Source organism: Etheostoma cragini, chromosome 21 (assembly GCF_013103735.1).
Source record: "Etheostoma cragini isolate CJK2018 chromosome 21, CSU_Ecrag_1.0, whole genome shotgun sequence".
Taxonomy (NCBI): domain Eukaryota; kingdom Metazoa; phylum Chordata; class Actinopteri; order Perciformes; family Percidae; genus Etheostoma; species Etheostoma cragini.
The window spans coordinates 732676-748611 of NC_048427.1; the positions used below are offsets into that span (position 1 = coordinate 732676).

Sequence of the window (15936 nt, forward strand, 5' to 3'; positions counted from 1 at the left end):
TTGATCCTGCTGCAGAGATTTAGCCCAACATTGATTTGGGGTGATCAGGTCCAGTTGATCCCAGACTGTTGGACGGGCTAGAGGTCTAGACTCAGGTTCTTCCACCCCAAACTGGAGGAAACCGCTTCTGAAACAAAGTTGGCTTCATGCACGAGGGCGCTGCCTTTAGAGCTGGACTAGTCCCGCGCTGCCGAGTCTATAACCTCTGCGTTCCACTTCTGTGTTCGTGGATGCACGTATTCTCCATTTCCTTCCTCTTCCTTTGTGTTGGCATCTGACCTCCGGTGCATTAAAGTCTAGATAGTCTAGCTAGTTAGCTAGTTAGCTAGTCTGGATTTACACTGCAGAGATTTTAGGACCAGGTAACCATAGTCTTCAGATTCACTTCAACAAATCCAGACAGCTATCTAGACCATCCGTCCAATCTGAGGACTATGGTTACCTGGTCCTCAGGTCTCTGCAGGGTAAATCCAGACAGCTAGCTAGACTATCTGTCCAATCTGAGGACTATGGTTACCTGGTCCTCAGGTCTCTGCAGGGTAAATCCAGACAGCTAGCTAGACTCATGTTTATTATTCTCCTAAATATATACAACCAACTAAGTGAAAAGGATTTGATAACTACTGTTCACACATTAGTGATTGAAACCAGAAAGCGAACAAGTCAAACACACTATCTAGACATCTTTGTTATTTTTTTATTATTTTGTTTCAAATCCAGGTCAACAGCAAACAACTTTCAGAGTCCTCCGTTAGCTGGGTGGAAAGAGAGGAGCGGCTCGACGTCCGAGAGAACGCTTGCTCAGCAAACACACAAAGGGAAACGGCCGTCCGCCGTCGCTCTTAACAACTCACACGGGGGGCAAGAACAGAAGGATGGAACCGGGCAAAAACAAAACTAAAACTTGTCGTTTCCCCCTAGACATTTTCAAATGAACCTACAACTAAAAAAATAAGTCTCACTTCATCAAAGGATATACATGTCAAGCTCTTAAAAAGAAGCACACGTCTCATAAATATCTAAATCTGGAACCAACCACTCGCCCTCTGGACTGAAGAGGCCCGCTTCCCCGACAATAGAGATCTGCACTTTTGAGCTAAAAATTTAAATTTTGAGCATATTTAAATGCTTTTGTTTTGTGTATTCTGGTGAATGTTTGTGCAACAATTTGTGCCTTGTCTGCATCAAGCTAGGGGGCAAACTCGGTTGCCGGTGTAGACCACCTGGTAGAGCGTCTATAGAGGTTAACTCTATGCTAGTACTTATTTCAGGCCGAAAATGGCAACAAATATAAAAGATATGGTGCAGAGGTCTTATTAATGCAATGATTTGGGTGGGGGGGGGTTTGCCTATGGTTGCATTGTAATCAGTCAGCAGCAAACATATCAAGGATGTAGATCAAGAGATTCTTTTACTCAGAAACTCAGGATTATTCAAAAGGTTCCCCTAAATATGCAAAATCTGCAGCTCGTTAGCTTTCAGTTTTAGCATCGCTGTCGTTAGCTTTGCCAATCAAATGTTCTCTAGAGTTTAAAGTCAATTCTCCAATTTGATGTGATCAAGAGAAACATTGCAGATGCATTCACGTCACGCAAGAACATTTTGGTCACATGTGTCAAATATGATCTTCGACACTCGTTTCTTTTTATCTTTAAGATGTTGTTTTTTTCGAATATATTTACCTCTGGACTACAGATGAAGGTACTAAAAAAAAAAAAAAAAGCTCCCCCACAACAGTGTAGGAAAACAACAACGTGTTGGATTTTTTAGAACATGTGCTTGTCAGAAATGTTACGAGCGTTTCGGTGAAGCGGCACAAAGTAATACTTCACCGCCAGATGTTAAACATGACGATACGCCAACCGGAGCTCAACTTCTCATGACTCAAGTGACAGGTTTTGGTCCCCAAATTCATCTCATTAATGATAATTTAAATCAAAAGGGTTGTAAAAAGAAAAAGGTTGTAAAAAGAAAAAGTCTAACCAGTTTTAAAGAACAACCTTTATACACCCACTGCTGACTGAAATATGTTAAAGTTCAAGTAAAGTATTTAAAGTATTCCCAATTTAAAAAACTCAACACTAGTGGCCTCTATACATCGGAGTCATGGAGATTTCTGCCTCAACTTCCTGTTTATAAAAACCACATCACGTCAATACTCTCAGCACCACAAATAAGATTTACCTCCATGAGGTGGAGGCAGAATCTCAGATACGTAGTAGCTGTTGGCGTGGCTGAATAACACAAAGTGGGAAAATGGTTGGTTTTTTTTGCAACTTGAACGTGAACTAACCCTTTAAGTGGCCAGTTTTTTAGCCTTTAGTTTAGCCTTTTTAGGGCCATTGAGGACTAATCATGGTCCGATTACGGGTTTCAAGGTACCCCATGGTTTGAAAAAGCCACCGTTTGAAAACCACTAACATTTTCTGTCATGCTGTTCCCAAAGTAAGAGCTGTTTTTTTTTTTAAGTGTATTTAAAGGACAGGAAGTGCAGTTTATAGCTGTAATTTCAATACTGTGACACCTTGATATTTTTGCTGAAGGTTATCATACCGTCAGAATCTCATGCTGGCCCACGCCTATCGAGGAGCGTCTCACACCTGAAGCTCTACAACGTGATCCTCCGACGCGCCACCTGCTGGAAGCAAACAGACGATGCTCTCTCATACACTTTTTGCCGTCATCCTGCTTGCAGATGTACAGCGCAGACATCAGATGAAAAGTGTGAGGTCATCTTTCTCTCCCCGTGGTGTCTGAGCAGCGAAGTCTTCGAAGGCCCAGTGACGGGGGTTATGGTCCGACTACTCACGGACCAGCGCCAGCGAGAAATCAAGCGACCGATAGAGAAGTGGCGAGCACCAGTTGTTTCTAGAAGCACCTCAGGGACAGTACAGTACAAATTATAAAGGGGACAGTGGGGGGGGTCCTAGGGAGTTTAATCAGAGGCAGAACACATAGCTGATAAAATGAGCTACATATAATGCCTGTTCAAGCTCAAAACCACCAAACCTAAACGCTACAACTGCAACAAAACCAGGGAAAGATCTTAAGAAACCACTTCAAGTTGGTGGGACCATCAGTAATAATCACCAACAGCACACGTTACTTCTGCACTCAGGGGAGGATGAGTAAGGGGGGGGGGGGTGTAGCTTTTCAACACTGGGACTTATTTAAGTAATTTAATATTGAAAATATAAACTTTCTACTTCAGTGGAATTACTCTGGAGCTCTTTTGGAGTTTTTAGGTGTGAGCTTTGACCGATGATTGTACTTCAAGGGACTTGTCGAAGAGACCTATAAAAACCTGACTGAGTGGCGTCCACGCTGAAGATTCAAAATGTTACGGTATCGCTACAATCAGATAAGAAAAGAAAAGAAAAAAGAATTAAATAATAGCATCATTCCTCAAATGTATTTATACACAGCGAGATTTTCCAGAAGATGTTGTGAGAGTAAGAGGGGCACTGATGTGAGAGGACGTCCAAACACTCGAGTCTTTGCTGTTGTCTCGTGTCACAGCGGGCATTTATTTGAGGGGCTGATAATTCAAAAGTGTGTGTGTGTGTGTGTGTGTGTGTGTGTGTGTGGGGGCAAGTGAAAGGGACCTTATCCAAAAGTGCTTTGCCTTAACGAGCCCTGCCACTCAGAGCCGCTGTGAGTCGGGATACAAAAAATAAAAGTCTGGATTAATGTTATTTACTCATTGAATTGGATGTAAACAGACTTTAAAGTGAGGCAAAATAGTGAAGAAGAAAAAGGGACATCCAAATCTCGCAGCGGGTCCTGGTGCAGCGATGTTATTGGCCAGTTAAGAGGAGGGCTGGGCGGGATAAGATCAGGACAGAGCTGGGCGTGGAGGGAGGGTGTTTGTTTTGTTTTGGGGGTTTTTTAACCGCGGGGCAAGCTGCACATTTCACAGTGCTCTGTGCCGGGCTGGTTCATGAAGGTGCAGTGGAGGCAGGACCACATGGCGGAGGAGGACGCTGGGGCCGAGGGGCCGCCCATGGCCCCGTAACCCTGAGAGCTGGAGGGCTGCCCGCCCACTGTACCTGGGGGGACAGGACAGGGATTACAGGATGTTAGGACAGGTGCTCTTTTTCACACAAACAATCATCCATTGATTCATTTCTCAATATACTTATTTTTTAGGGCTGGGGAAAAAAACTAATTGATATTGTGATATTTTCCTTTTGGGGACATCATTTGAAGTTGGAAAATAATAATTAAATAATATCGTACTGTGAAACCTTTGGTGTTTACCACCAATATCTTTCTTTAGTATATTGTTAAACAACTGGGAAACATGCCTATAAACTAGCCCATGGTGATTTGCTGGGTTTGTCTGACCAACTAGGCCTGAATTAAACTACATAAGTAAAACAAAGATTTGTATTTCATTCTATCTACCTTGCTGACACAACCACTAAGACTTATGCAAATTATAGCGTAATGACGCCATAAATATCCCCCCCACATTAAACTGAGGGTGTGACTATGCCCTCGTTGCTCGACAGCGACTTACTGCACAGCTGCTCGATAGTGGCCCACTGCTCAGACTTCTTCCAGGTCTGTGCCAGATCTTCATTAGAAGTCTTCACCGCATCTAGTAGCAACCCAATGCTGTCCTGCAGAAACCAACAAACTCTCATCTATGCACTGGACAATGACGCAGTTATTCAGCAAACTAAAGACACCACCAGCTCGTGGTTTTGTAAGTCTGGAATTTATAGAAAACATCCTAATCTGATCATGTAGTTAATAAGTATCTTAACAAAGAAAAACAGTTTTTTTTTATACCATCTTTTGATCAAGTTTGAAAATCTTCTAGCAGGAAAGAAAGGGTCAGAGTGAAAACATCCTCCCAGAAGTAACTACATCCAGATTGGAATGTGGCCTTTTTGTTTAACCCATTTGCAATACAAATGGAAAACAAATGGGGAAACTCGAGAAGAAGCTTTGAAGTGTTGCCTTACTCTCAGAGGCATGACTTCATTGGTGACGAGAAAGAGGAGCAGATGGAAGTCTGACACGACGTCCAGGAATGCCGTGGAGGTGCACTGGGACAGGTATGTTGCTAAACTGTGGAAGTCCTGCAGACACACAAATAACAAAAAACTACATGTATCACTTCCTCTGACAGCCGGAGGTTAGAAAAACTCAAAAGGTCACCCTCCACCGGCCATGTCAAGTTTCATTTAATTTCTTTTTATGTCAAACACAATGGGCTCTATTTTACCGATCTAAGTGCACGAGCATTGATCATTATTACGGTGAAATTGGCAATTTTTAAGACATAAACAACGTGCTCGTGAAAAGCACATGAACTTGAGACTGTGACGTGGTCTATGGGTCCAGTACACAGATAGATTTAGGATATGTTAAAATGTACGCCAATCTAGCCAGGAGTTGGCAGAAATTTGTTAACTTAAAGGGGAACTACGCAGATTTTTAAAATGCACGAGAATATTAGGAATAAGTTAACATAAATCCAAAAACAAGAAGCTAAAACTAATGTGTACCATAACCAAGACTGCAGTGATGAAGTGTTACCTAGAGAATGACTTGGGAAAGATATAGATGACAATAAGAGCATCCAGAGGAATACATAGAATAACATATATAGAATAAAAGGTAAAAAAGTAAAGCTAAAAAAATAACCAATACTTGAATACATCACTTCTCTGGTTTCTGCATGCACCGAGCGTTTTTGAAGGAGCGCCCTGAGTGCCTTGAGTTGAAAGAAATCCAACTTCAAGGCACCCAGCATCAATAATTTCACAGCATGATAAAGTATAGCTGAAGACGGGTGATTCGGTGGTTGCCTAGCAACAATAACAACAACAACAAAAAAGACGCAACTGCAAAATGATCTCTCTGATCTGGGCCTTGTTCATTCTTTACAGACGGTTTCAAGCTGAGGTGAGAGGGTTAAAATAAACAGAAGTTCATTGAGAAGAAGAAGAAAAAAAAAGCGTACTTGTGTCTCTCCCAGGATTTCACGGTTCTCAATGGGGAATCGTTGTGTGGAGCAGAAGGTGTACTGGGGGTCCTTTGGAAAAGTGGTTGTTATCTGTAGAAGAAAAGAAAACAGGGGGATTCAGTGTCAGTACATTGCATAAATTAGAAAAGATGCTGCATGTATAACAAAACACACACACCTGCTGATCATAAAAACAAATCTTACTCACATCTATGATTAGGTACTCCACGGGAAGAGGCCGGGCTAGAAACGTGACATCATTTCCAAACTTGTCTGTGTCCTTTTGGATTAAAAGAGGGAAAACAAGGGTAGAGAAACAAACATGATGACTTAACATCTGGATTAAAACATCTGAATGAAGCAACTCCTAATACCTGGCCCCAATTTCAAAGTAAGTGTCTGGATGGCATTATTCTGCTCAGGAGACAAGCAGTGTGATCATTTGTGTAACGCTTTGTGTTCCCAAAACCATGACCCATACGCTGTTATATGTCACGGCCCATTTAACGTAGCCACATGTAGGAAGTGTTACCTTGAAGAAGACGTCTGGTACGTACTGCTCGGGACTCGACTCTTTAGCGTAGCCCAGCTCAGGAGCGTCTTTGCAGGGCAGCAGGCACTCGTCTCTCACCAAAGCCATGCACTGATTGGACACCTGGTATCCTTCAAAGTGCACCTGGTTATCTGGACCGCCTGCACACAGAGAACAGGGATTCTTTGGTTGGCTGAACAATAGAAAATCTCCAAACACTTGACTAAATACCTGCTGTTGAGTAGAGCCATGTTACACTTGTTTAAATCAATAACATTTTTTTCAGACATTCATAGAACTCATAACTAGTGCTGGGCGATATGGAGAAAATCAAATATCACAATATATTTGACCAAATACCTCATTAATCTATACCCCAACCATACTGTGTTGACTAATGGTGCTTTCAAAATATAAAAAAAAATGAGATTTGGGATAAACAATCATCAGTAATGTGGATATAATGACAAACATAACAGCAAGAACAGTCTGGGAAGTTCACACAATGACATCACTTTGTTGTATCGCAGCCTTTAAAACCAGGAAAAGACAACGCCATATTAGAATATTATGATGTCCAAAATCTAAGACGATACCTAGTCTCATATTACGCAATACGGTTGATACATTGCCCAGCTCCACTCACAACACAAGTTGTCATTTGCTCAAATTTCGATAAACAAAACAAGTCCTGCTTTAAGAAGTTAGAACCAGTAAATGTTTGTTATTTGCAGATGATCAGAACGGTAATTCATAAACTTTCCGTGGATCAACAACTGATTTGGTTTATCTGCCACAGGAATGAGATTTCTACAAAACCAGGATGGCTTTAAACTTGCAATCAGACCCTGTTATTAGCAGCAAAGAGGGTAAACCTAATTTAGAAGTTGTGCACACTATTATAACATTATTTATCTATTTTTATGTCAGTGTGGTCTGTGATGATCTAAAGGCTCTTCAGCTTTACACATGAAACTCATTAAAGATACACAAGGGAAAGAATACAGATGGACTTTGCAGCGCTGGCATTACATGTGTAGCTATGACGTCGGCTTTGGCTGCCAGTGTCAGACTCATTAATGCCTCATCAACGCAAAAGATAAATAAAAGATGAGGTCGCTGCCAAGTTTTGTGCTTTTCTGGAACAAATATACGAGGTGGTCTTGCTAGGAGGGAAAGTGTTAACACTTGGCCTCCATCCAACAGACCAGAGAGCATCTGACTTATATCAAACTGCTAAACTGGCTGCAAACACAATGCAGATACACTAAAAAAGGAGCCTGGGCTGCACTTCAATTTGCAACTCTGGAGTCAAGAAGAGATGAAGTTTATCAGCACCACTTGTTTTACAAATACACATGAGTAGAATTAAAGTTAGGACTGTAAACAATGCACGTAAATATTCAACTTTTCAAAATAGGATAGTATTTTTGATTCATTAGATTTCAATATACTACTCAGCAGTGTTGTAGTACTCTAGATGGGTCTTAAGACCAATTTTTGAAGGTCTCGGTCAAGACCACAACTGCAGGGATTTCGCTAAATTGCCTGTGCATTGTCTGATTTAGACCTGTGTGTAGAAACATGCAAATGCAACCAATAACTTGACTCATATCTAATTTGAAATGTGTTACCATAAAGCCCGCTCTTTCTGCCCCCTTTACACATACTCCCAAGACCTTTGACACGTCTCCGGCTTCACATGTCAAGTAATGATATTTTCACTCAGGAAAATGGACTAATTTTAGCTCATAATGAGCATTAATTAACACAGCATGTCATGGTTTAGGCAAGAGTTGTAGTATCAACAGACATAGTTCCTATTTAGCCCTAAGTTTCACCTCCGACTGAACAAAAACCTACCTGTTGCTACCACGGTCACAAATTTGGAGCCAAAATGGCCATCTCGAGAGAGTCTGCAAGGGTTTGAATGTAGATTCTGGAAGTATCCCGCTGTGATGCACTCCTCGGCGCTCAGGTAGTGGGAGTCCTAACAGCAGAAAGGACAAGGTAAAACATGGAGGAAAGGAGCGTAGGAGTCTGATGAACAGGACGTCTTTGAGTGAGCGGCATCCTCCTCACATTGTTTCTCGTGTAGCGGACGGTGCCTATCCTCGTATCCTCAGACAGCAGGTCAGTGAAGATCCAGCCCACCTGAAATCCAGAGGAAAAACAAAACATAAAATAAGTACAGCTGAAACAATTAGTTGATTAAACTGCAGAAATCTTTTATCTATTAATCATCAAAAATGCCAAAAAAAATATATTTTTTTTTTAAAGAGGATTTTTTGGGGGCATTTTTGGGCCTTTATTCACACAGAACAGCTGAAGACATGAAAGGGGAGAGAGAGGAGGGAATGACATGCAGCAAAAGGCCACAGGTCGGAGTTGAACCCGCGGCTGCTCTACCAACTGAGCTAACCTGGCCGCTGTTTTCAGCTTCTCGAATGTTGTATATTTGCTGGTTCTTCTAGTTTTGGATGATAGTGAACTGATTAAATTTGGCTTTTGGACTGCTGGTCAGACAAAACAAGACAAATGTCATTTTTTAATTTGGAAAATGTCTCTGGGAATTTACGTCACTATTTTATGTTATTTTATGGCCCAAATCATTACCTGTGACAATATTCATCATAAACATCAATGATGGAACCAATCCTTATGTGAATTTAGAAGTGTGTCATACTTCTGCAATTCCAACTATAAGTATTTGCTGTGAAAGCTAATTAGGAAATCCCTTTGTCAAACGCTAATTGGGAGACACGGTGTCCCACCGACAGCAAGAATACACGACCAACCTTGCACAGGCCCAGTTTGGCAGCGATTTCGTCCACAGCTGCCGCTTTAGGATCATCCACCAGCTCCAGGCTGTTCTGAGTGGCGTTCTGAGACACAAAAGGGACAAATGTTCAAATTAAAACAAGAGTTAATACACAGCAAATAAAGACTTTCACTCGATGGTAGAAGCGAATTGACTGGAAGAGCTGAAGCACACAGTGATATATTTAGGCTACATTTACACTGCTACGTTTTGGTTTAAAAACAACTATCTTCTGCTACATTTTGCCCTCTCATCCCCACCTGCTCTGGCATTTCCCCCCTCTCGTTCCCCCTGCTCAGGCGCTTCCGAGCCCCTAAGACATTTTAAAACAACGGCCGTAAACCTCAGGACTGTAAGACCTTTGACAACACCGACACATTTCACTGCCTGATTGGGTCACGACGACTTGTTCTCTGAGACTGAGCTACTACCGTAAATTAGTGGGCAACTACCAGCAACAGGTGGAGTATACATGATGCCCAGTAATTCAGGATGTTGATGAGATTTGAGGTTTGGGCATGTTGGTTTAAACCCAGATTAGTTCTTGTACTGGAGCTAAAAACACTTGTGTGCACAGAGATCCCTTTAGGCTGAAAACTCTGCCTAAAACCTAAAACCTAGTGATGTACAGTAAATGCAGCCTTAGAGTGAATAGCTCACCTGTGGTGGCTCGTAGATGGCAGCCACCTCAGCTCTGATGCCCAGAGGGATGTCTTTGTGCTCAGTGTACCGGCCGTACAAGTACCCCATCCTCTGGCTGCCCGTCTTCCTCCAGAAGTCCAGGAAGCGGTCCGCAATGGTGTGGTTCTCAAACATGATGTTGTCCACGTGTCTGTATTTCTGGGAGGAGAACCAAGAAACTGTATTTGGGATACATGTTTGCATAAGGGCATTTTTAAACAACGTGAGGAGAGGTCTTTATCTCCAACTACGGGGGGGGGGTTCAATCCCAAATCTCAATTTCCTCGTGTCCTTGGAAAAGACACGTTGGATAAAGTTAATTATTTTCTACTCATTCCAATAACTTCCAGATACAAAAATCTACATGGACTCAAGGAGGGCTGGGTATTGTTCAAACCTTTTAGATACCAATATCATCCCAGTTTATTAAAGTCCAAGGTGAGGACTTTAAATGTCAAAGATCTTATGTGCAACATAAAACAAAACAGAAAAGAGCAGAAAATATCAATATATGAGAGCCTGAAAACAACATTTTTTGCCATTTTTGGATGAAAACAAACTGATTATCAAAATAGTTGGTGATTATTTTATCGATCAAAGTTGGCTAATCATTTCAGCTCTGAAGTTTGGTCATCAACTCTGTTAAAATCTTCCTTAGCACACACACATAAGGCTTGGCCATCTACCTGTCTGTTCAGTGTGAGGGCACTGGGCTGGCACTTGGTGCAGATCCCCTCCGGCCAGGGAGGGTGGCCCTCGCAGCCCGACTTAATCTTACAGCTGATGTTCTCCAAAGCTGCAAACTTTCCTCTGCAGGACATTAAAAACAGTGTTAGAATCCAACTATACAATTGAATATGTCTATTTCCACTGAAGAAATTAAAACTACACACTTATCAGCTCCACCGGTCAGCTTCCGAAGGTATGCGTGGAATGACATGTGCTTCACTGGGGGGTCGAGGTGATTCAGGTAGTCTTCGTCAAAAGGCTGACAAAGATAATAAGAAGCCAGCGTTTCAATAAGCAAAACCTGAATAAACATCTCTTATAGTAGTGGTGCTAGCTTTGAAGCCCATCTAGTTTGAGGAACTAAGGATGTCCCGACCAGCTTTTTTGATCCAATCTTTCCAATAATGAATATCTGCCGATGCCGAGTCCCAATCTGATACTTGTATTTGCTTAAATAATAGATCTGTGCACGGTTAACAAAGTAAATAAAATACATGCATGTATACATTTTACTTAGGGCAGCAAATGAGTCTTTACTCTAAACACCAAAACAGTTCTCTTTAGGATCTCCTCACCCAAACAAAACATAAAAACATTTCAAGTTCTCCGCTGCACAACGAAAACTAAATTTAGTGATGCCTCTTGCCTTAATAAGCAATCAATCTTTTGATTTTCTTATCCCGTTTACCAATTTTGGCGCCAGGGAATAACGGCCTGAAAGCGTGGTGGTTTCTGGGTGGAATCACGGAAGCAGTGGAGAATTGGAGTAATCCGCTTCAGTAAAAATCGGTAATTAAGATCGACAGACTATTTTTATTTTTTTTACCCTCATGTTATCCTTAAGAAATAAGAAAATGGCAACATTAAAAACACCAAAAACCTTTGGAAAAAAACACCAAAAACGTAAAAAAAAAGCACCCACAACATTGAACAAGTGACAAAAATGTCGGAAAAAGCGATAATGTTGAAAAAAGTGACCATGGTTGACAGGAAGACAACAAAAGGGTTAAATCGGCTCAGATCTGATACTGTTATCGGGATCGGGACATCCCTATAAGAAACCAAAAAAAACAAGAAGAACTTACCTCTAAAGGTACACAGTGGACACATTTTCCAAGGGAACCATGGTGACATCTGTAACAAGATAAAGAATCATTACATTAGGTACCTGATATGTGGATTTAACCCGAGTGTTTGCAGGAGGTCTTTTTCTTACAGCTGTGGATCTTTGCTCCTGTAGATCTTGCCATCTTGCTTCGTCAGATACTGATCGATCTCGTCCTCTTGGACCTGGGGTGCTGAGAAGGACTGGGGGATCATGGAGGATAAAGAAGAGGACGAGGAAGATGAGACGGATGGCATGGATGAAGAGGAGTGTGGGGTGGCAGTGTCCATCACCTCCGCAGAGGAGGAAGGGGATCCCAAAGGGAACAGATACAGCATGTCGCCATGCCTACAAAGATAACACAAAATACATGTGACTGAGCAACTTTTATTAAAATTATCTCAATTGTAAAAATGTTTTCAGATTAATTTAGTCCCTGAGTGAAATATTACATCATTGTCTAGGGATGTAACGGTAAGAAAATTTAACCTCATGGTTAATTATCACGGTTTTCGGTATTATCGTGGTATTACTAAAGGTGCGTTTAATGCCTTTAGCAGCAACTTTTTTCCTGCACATTCCTCAGACAGGATAACTATCGTCAATCAAGTGTCCTTCGGCATTTTTATAATATAAAACGTATTTATATATAAACGTCAGGAGACTCAGGTCAAGCAGGGAAGGATTAAACGCACGGTTCCCACACCGCGGTAATCCACCACAATAACCGTATTTTAAATGAAAACGGTACTTATATCCTCAATATTTGTATCCTTATCACAACCTTTTACCTGAAATTCCCCAACTTCAATGAGGGATGAGAGTTGTAAAATGTAGACTTTACTAAACTTCAACATAGTTTGCTTTTACTTACTTGATCTTAAGCAGGCTCAGAGTTTTGTTCTGGGAGAGGATCTCTCCGGTCTTGTTGCGGTTCAGGTAAATAGAAAACCCGTTGGAATTGAAACCAAACTCGTTGCCCACCTGAGAGAGAAACAAGTCTGAGTAGACTGGATGATAACTTAGTGTCATATGGACCAAAACCTAAACACGGCTAACTTTAAACACAGTGAAAAGCATTTAATGTTGAGAGCATCAAAACACAAGTCTTAAATCAGTCTCAGGTAATCGTTAGCATAACGTATCAGAATATTATAATATATATTCTTCCTTGGAATCCACTCTGTGGTTGCACAGTATATAGTTTTTTTTAATCATCTTCTCAAAATGACGCAATAAAAACGGCGAAAGGCTGCGACACAACGACTCGACTTGTGTTAGTTGACAGAAAATATCAGCAGAAAACGGCGCTTTAAAATGTAACTCACCTTTTTTTATAGTGGTGCCTTTTCAATTCAATGTTCAGTAAAATAATGTTGGAAATTGAAACACTGACAGCAGCAGAACTGCAAAACTGTCTACATTTCAATATTTGGTCATTTATTATTATTTAAGTAATATCGTTATCACAATATTCAACAACATTATCGCATATTTTCCCGCATATTGTGCAGCCCTAGTCCACTCTCAAATCACCATGTGCAATGAAAAAGGTGCACGTGTAAAGGGTGTCCACTCTTCAAACAATGCCAATGACCCTCTAGAAGCAGATTAGCATAGAGCCTCTCAGAAACCCAGCACGTAGAAAGGAAAACCTAAGGTCATCACAGCGTGAGCCAAACTAAGCTATTAAGAGCACCCTGAGCTGCTCGGCCAGCAGGGCGTCTCATGGCACTTTATTTATCACATTACACATCAGGCAGACGATCAGCCTGATGCTGGTCATTTCCCTTTATTTAAAATCACTTGAGATGCCTTTCAACAACCATTAGTTAACTTTTGTACTGTTAACATAAGAGAAGAAAGTTTGTCTTGGCGTAAGAACTCATGATGACACTTTCATACAGAAGACACACCTATGGCAGCAGCACTGACCACACAACATTTAAACAAACTGACACCACAAACCCCGAACCAGTGGGTATTCATCTTTATGCTCAGTGTTGGTATAGTCTATGTCGAAGATGTTCCACTTTACAGTGGTGTCCACAAAGATGTTCCGCCGAATATCCTTCTTTTTGGTCATATAGCCGTTACCTTCCTCTTCCCTTGTGTTGGAATTATATAAACCGGATTTCTGAGGACTATGGTTACCTGGTCCTCAGGTCTCTGCAGGGTAAATCCAGACAGCAAGCTAGACTATCTTTCCAATCTGAGGACTATGGTTACCTGGTCCTCAGGTCTCTGCAGGGTGAATCCAGACAGCAAGCTAGACTATCTGTCCAATCTGAGGACTATGGTTACCTGGTCCTCAGGTCTCTGCAGGGTGAATCCAGACAGCTAGCTAGACTATCTGTCCAATCTGAGGACTATGGTTACCCGGTCCTCAGGTCTCTGCAGGGTAAATCCAGACAGCTAGCTAGACTATCTGTCCAATCTGAGGACTATGGTTACCTGGTCCTCAGGTCTCTGCAGGGTAAATCCAGACAGCTAGCTAGACTATCTGTCCAATCAGAGTTTTCTGTCGCACAACTAAAACTACTTCTGAACGTAGACATGTTCTACCGAAACAAGTTCCTTTCCAAAGCTATTTTTAAAGAGGCAACGTGGCTCCGTCCAGGACAATTGTGATTGGTTCAAAGAAATGCCAATAAACCAGGGCACAATTTACTCCCATCCCTGGATGCTCTGTGGACTAGCGAGACCTTCCTCTGCAGCGCTGTGGAGGACGGTCTGGCAATGCGAGACATCAGAGAACATTGGGAAGCATCGAGGTTCTTTGGGCATAAAGTCTTAATTTATCTCTTCCACACAAAAGAACACAGTGGTTAGATATTTTTACAGTAGCTGAAACTGTATCCTGTCAGACTGTATGAGACATAAAATCACTTTGAGCTCCCGTCTCTGCTACGTCTGCCTGAAATCCTTGGTTTTCTATTCCAACCATCCCTCGCTGCACACCGACAGGGAAGAGAAACTACTCCCTAAATTCATCTGCAGGCTACACCATCCTGACTTAGCACGGAATACATACATTTTTAATGGGGGGCTGCTGCAATGCTCTGCAGAGACTAGTCTGCTGGAATACTGTTCTATTTTAGGTTGTTCAACTAAATTCAAAATGCATTTTTTAATCATTTTTGAGTGCTCATTATGTATCAACATAGATCGGACAGACCCAAACTAAGAAATGGTTCTCACAAAATGATTAATCAAATGTATACATGTTTTATTTGTATGTATATATTCTCTTTAGAGCCTGGGGAATTACCTGCTCTGTTACTTTATTTACAGCTTTTTACATAAATGAACAATGAGCAGGCACAGAAGCAAAGGTAATGCAAGTTTACATGGTGACAACAATGCACACATCAGGGCTCGCGTTACCGTAGAAATAGTGCACTTAAAAGATGTTGCTCCATGGTGCTCTTTGTCTCTAAAACCTCTAAACAAGGCCTCTCTCTCCTCTGTTTTTATACTGAAGTTGTATCTGTGTGAACCAACCTTGAACCATTCCTCCTTTCCTCTGGATCCTCTCTTATCTTTCTACTCAGCCATTGAAGTGTATTGAGCAATCGTGAGAAAATGTTCTTGTGTCTCATTAAACTTCAAGAACACTGTGAACTAAACCCTGCTTTGTGTCCTCCCAGCTCGCCACAGCTTTCAGAATCAACTCAGAGGTCAAACCAGTAGATTATGGGAAACCAGGACAGCTACAGTGCTGCTCATAAATTTCACCCTTCACCATAACTAGACATTGGCTTGGTTTGATTTCAGTTAGATAAATAGCTGGTTTGATTTGCACTGAGAGATGATTTCATGGAAACTACCCCATGCTGATCTCTATGTATGGTGAAGGGTATGAGATGATGTGATGTTTTAATTCAAAAGGCCAAGGGAACTTTATCAGGATGCATAGTATCCTGATTCATGTAATAACTGGTCTTTAAAAATAAAACTCTGCCTCTATGGGAATTTAACATAGGGGGGTGTATACTTATGCCCCCTGCATTTTAACATAGGGGGGTGTATACTTATGCCCCTGTATTTTAACATAGAGGGTGTATACTTATGCCCCCTGTATTTTA

The 15936-nt window shown here is 41.5% G+C and overlaps 1 protein-coding gene across 1 annotated transcript in view; it reads right to left on the minus strand.

The window, feature by feature from the left end:
• Nucleotides 1–1511: 1511 nt before the first annotated feature.
• The window catches only part of nploc4 (NPL4 homolog, ubiquitin recognition factor), a 16645-nt gene continuing 2220 nt past the window's right edge, over nucleotides 1512–15936 (minus strand). The window contains exons 3-17 of the mRNA XM_034859990.1: nucleotides 12723–12832; nucleotides 11960–12196; nucleotides 11829–11877; nucleotides 10908–11002; nucleotides 10701–10824; nucleotides 9994–10173; nucleotides 9311–9397; nucleotides 8595–8666; nucleotides 8376–8502; nucleotides 6513–6673; nucleotides 6189–6260; nucleotides 5978–6070; nucleotides 4974–5090; nucleotides 4523–4625; nucleotides 1512–4049 (exon numbers count right to left, since the gene is read on the minus strand). Of these exons, the coding sequence (XP_034715881.1) occupies nucleotides 3889–4049; nucleotides 4523–4625; nucleotides 4974–5090; nucleotides 5978–6070; nucleotides 6189–6260; nucleotides 6513–6673; nucleotides 8376–8502; nucleotides 8595–8666; nucleotides 9311–9397; nucleotides 9994–10173; nucleotides 10701–10824; nucleotides 10908–11002; nucleotides 11829–11877; nucleotides 11960–12196; nucleotides 12723–12832 (1788 nt within the window). The 3' untranslated portion in view covers nucleotides 1512–3888. The remainder of the gene's footprint in view (nucleotides 4050–4522; nucleotides 4626–4973; nucleotides 5091–5977; nucleotides 6071–6188; nucleotides 6261–6512; nucleotides 6674–8375; nucleotides 8503–8594; nucleotides 8667–9310; nucleotides 9398–9993; nucleotides 10174–10700; nucleotides 10825–10907; nucleotides 11003–11828; nucleotides 11878–11959; nucleotides 12197–12722; nucleotides 12833–15936) is intronic.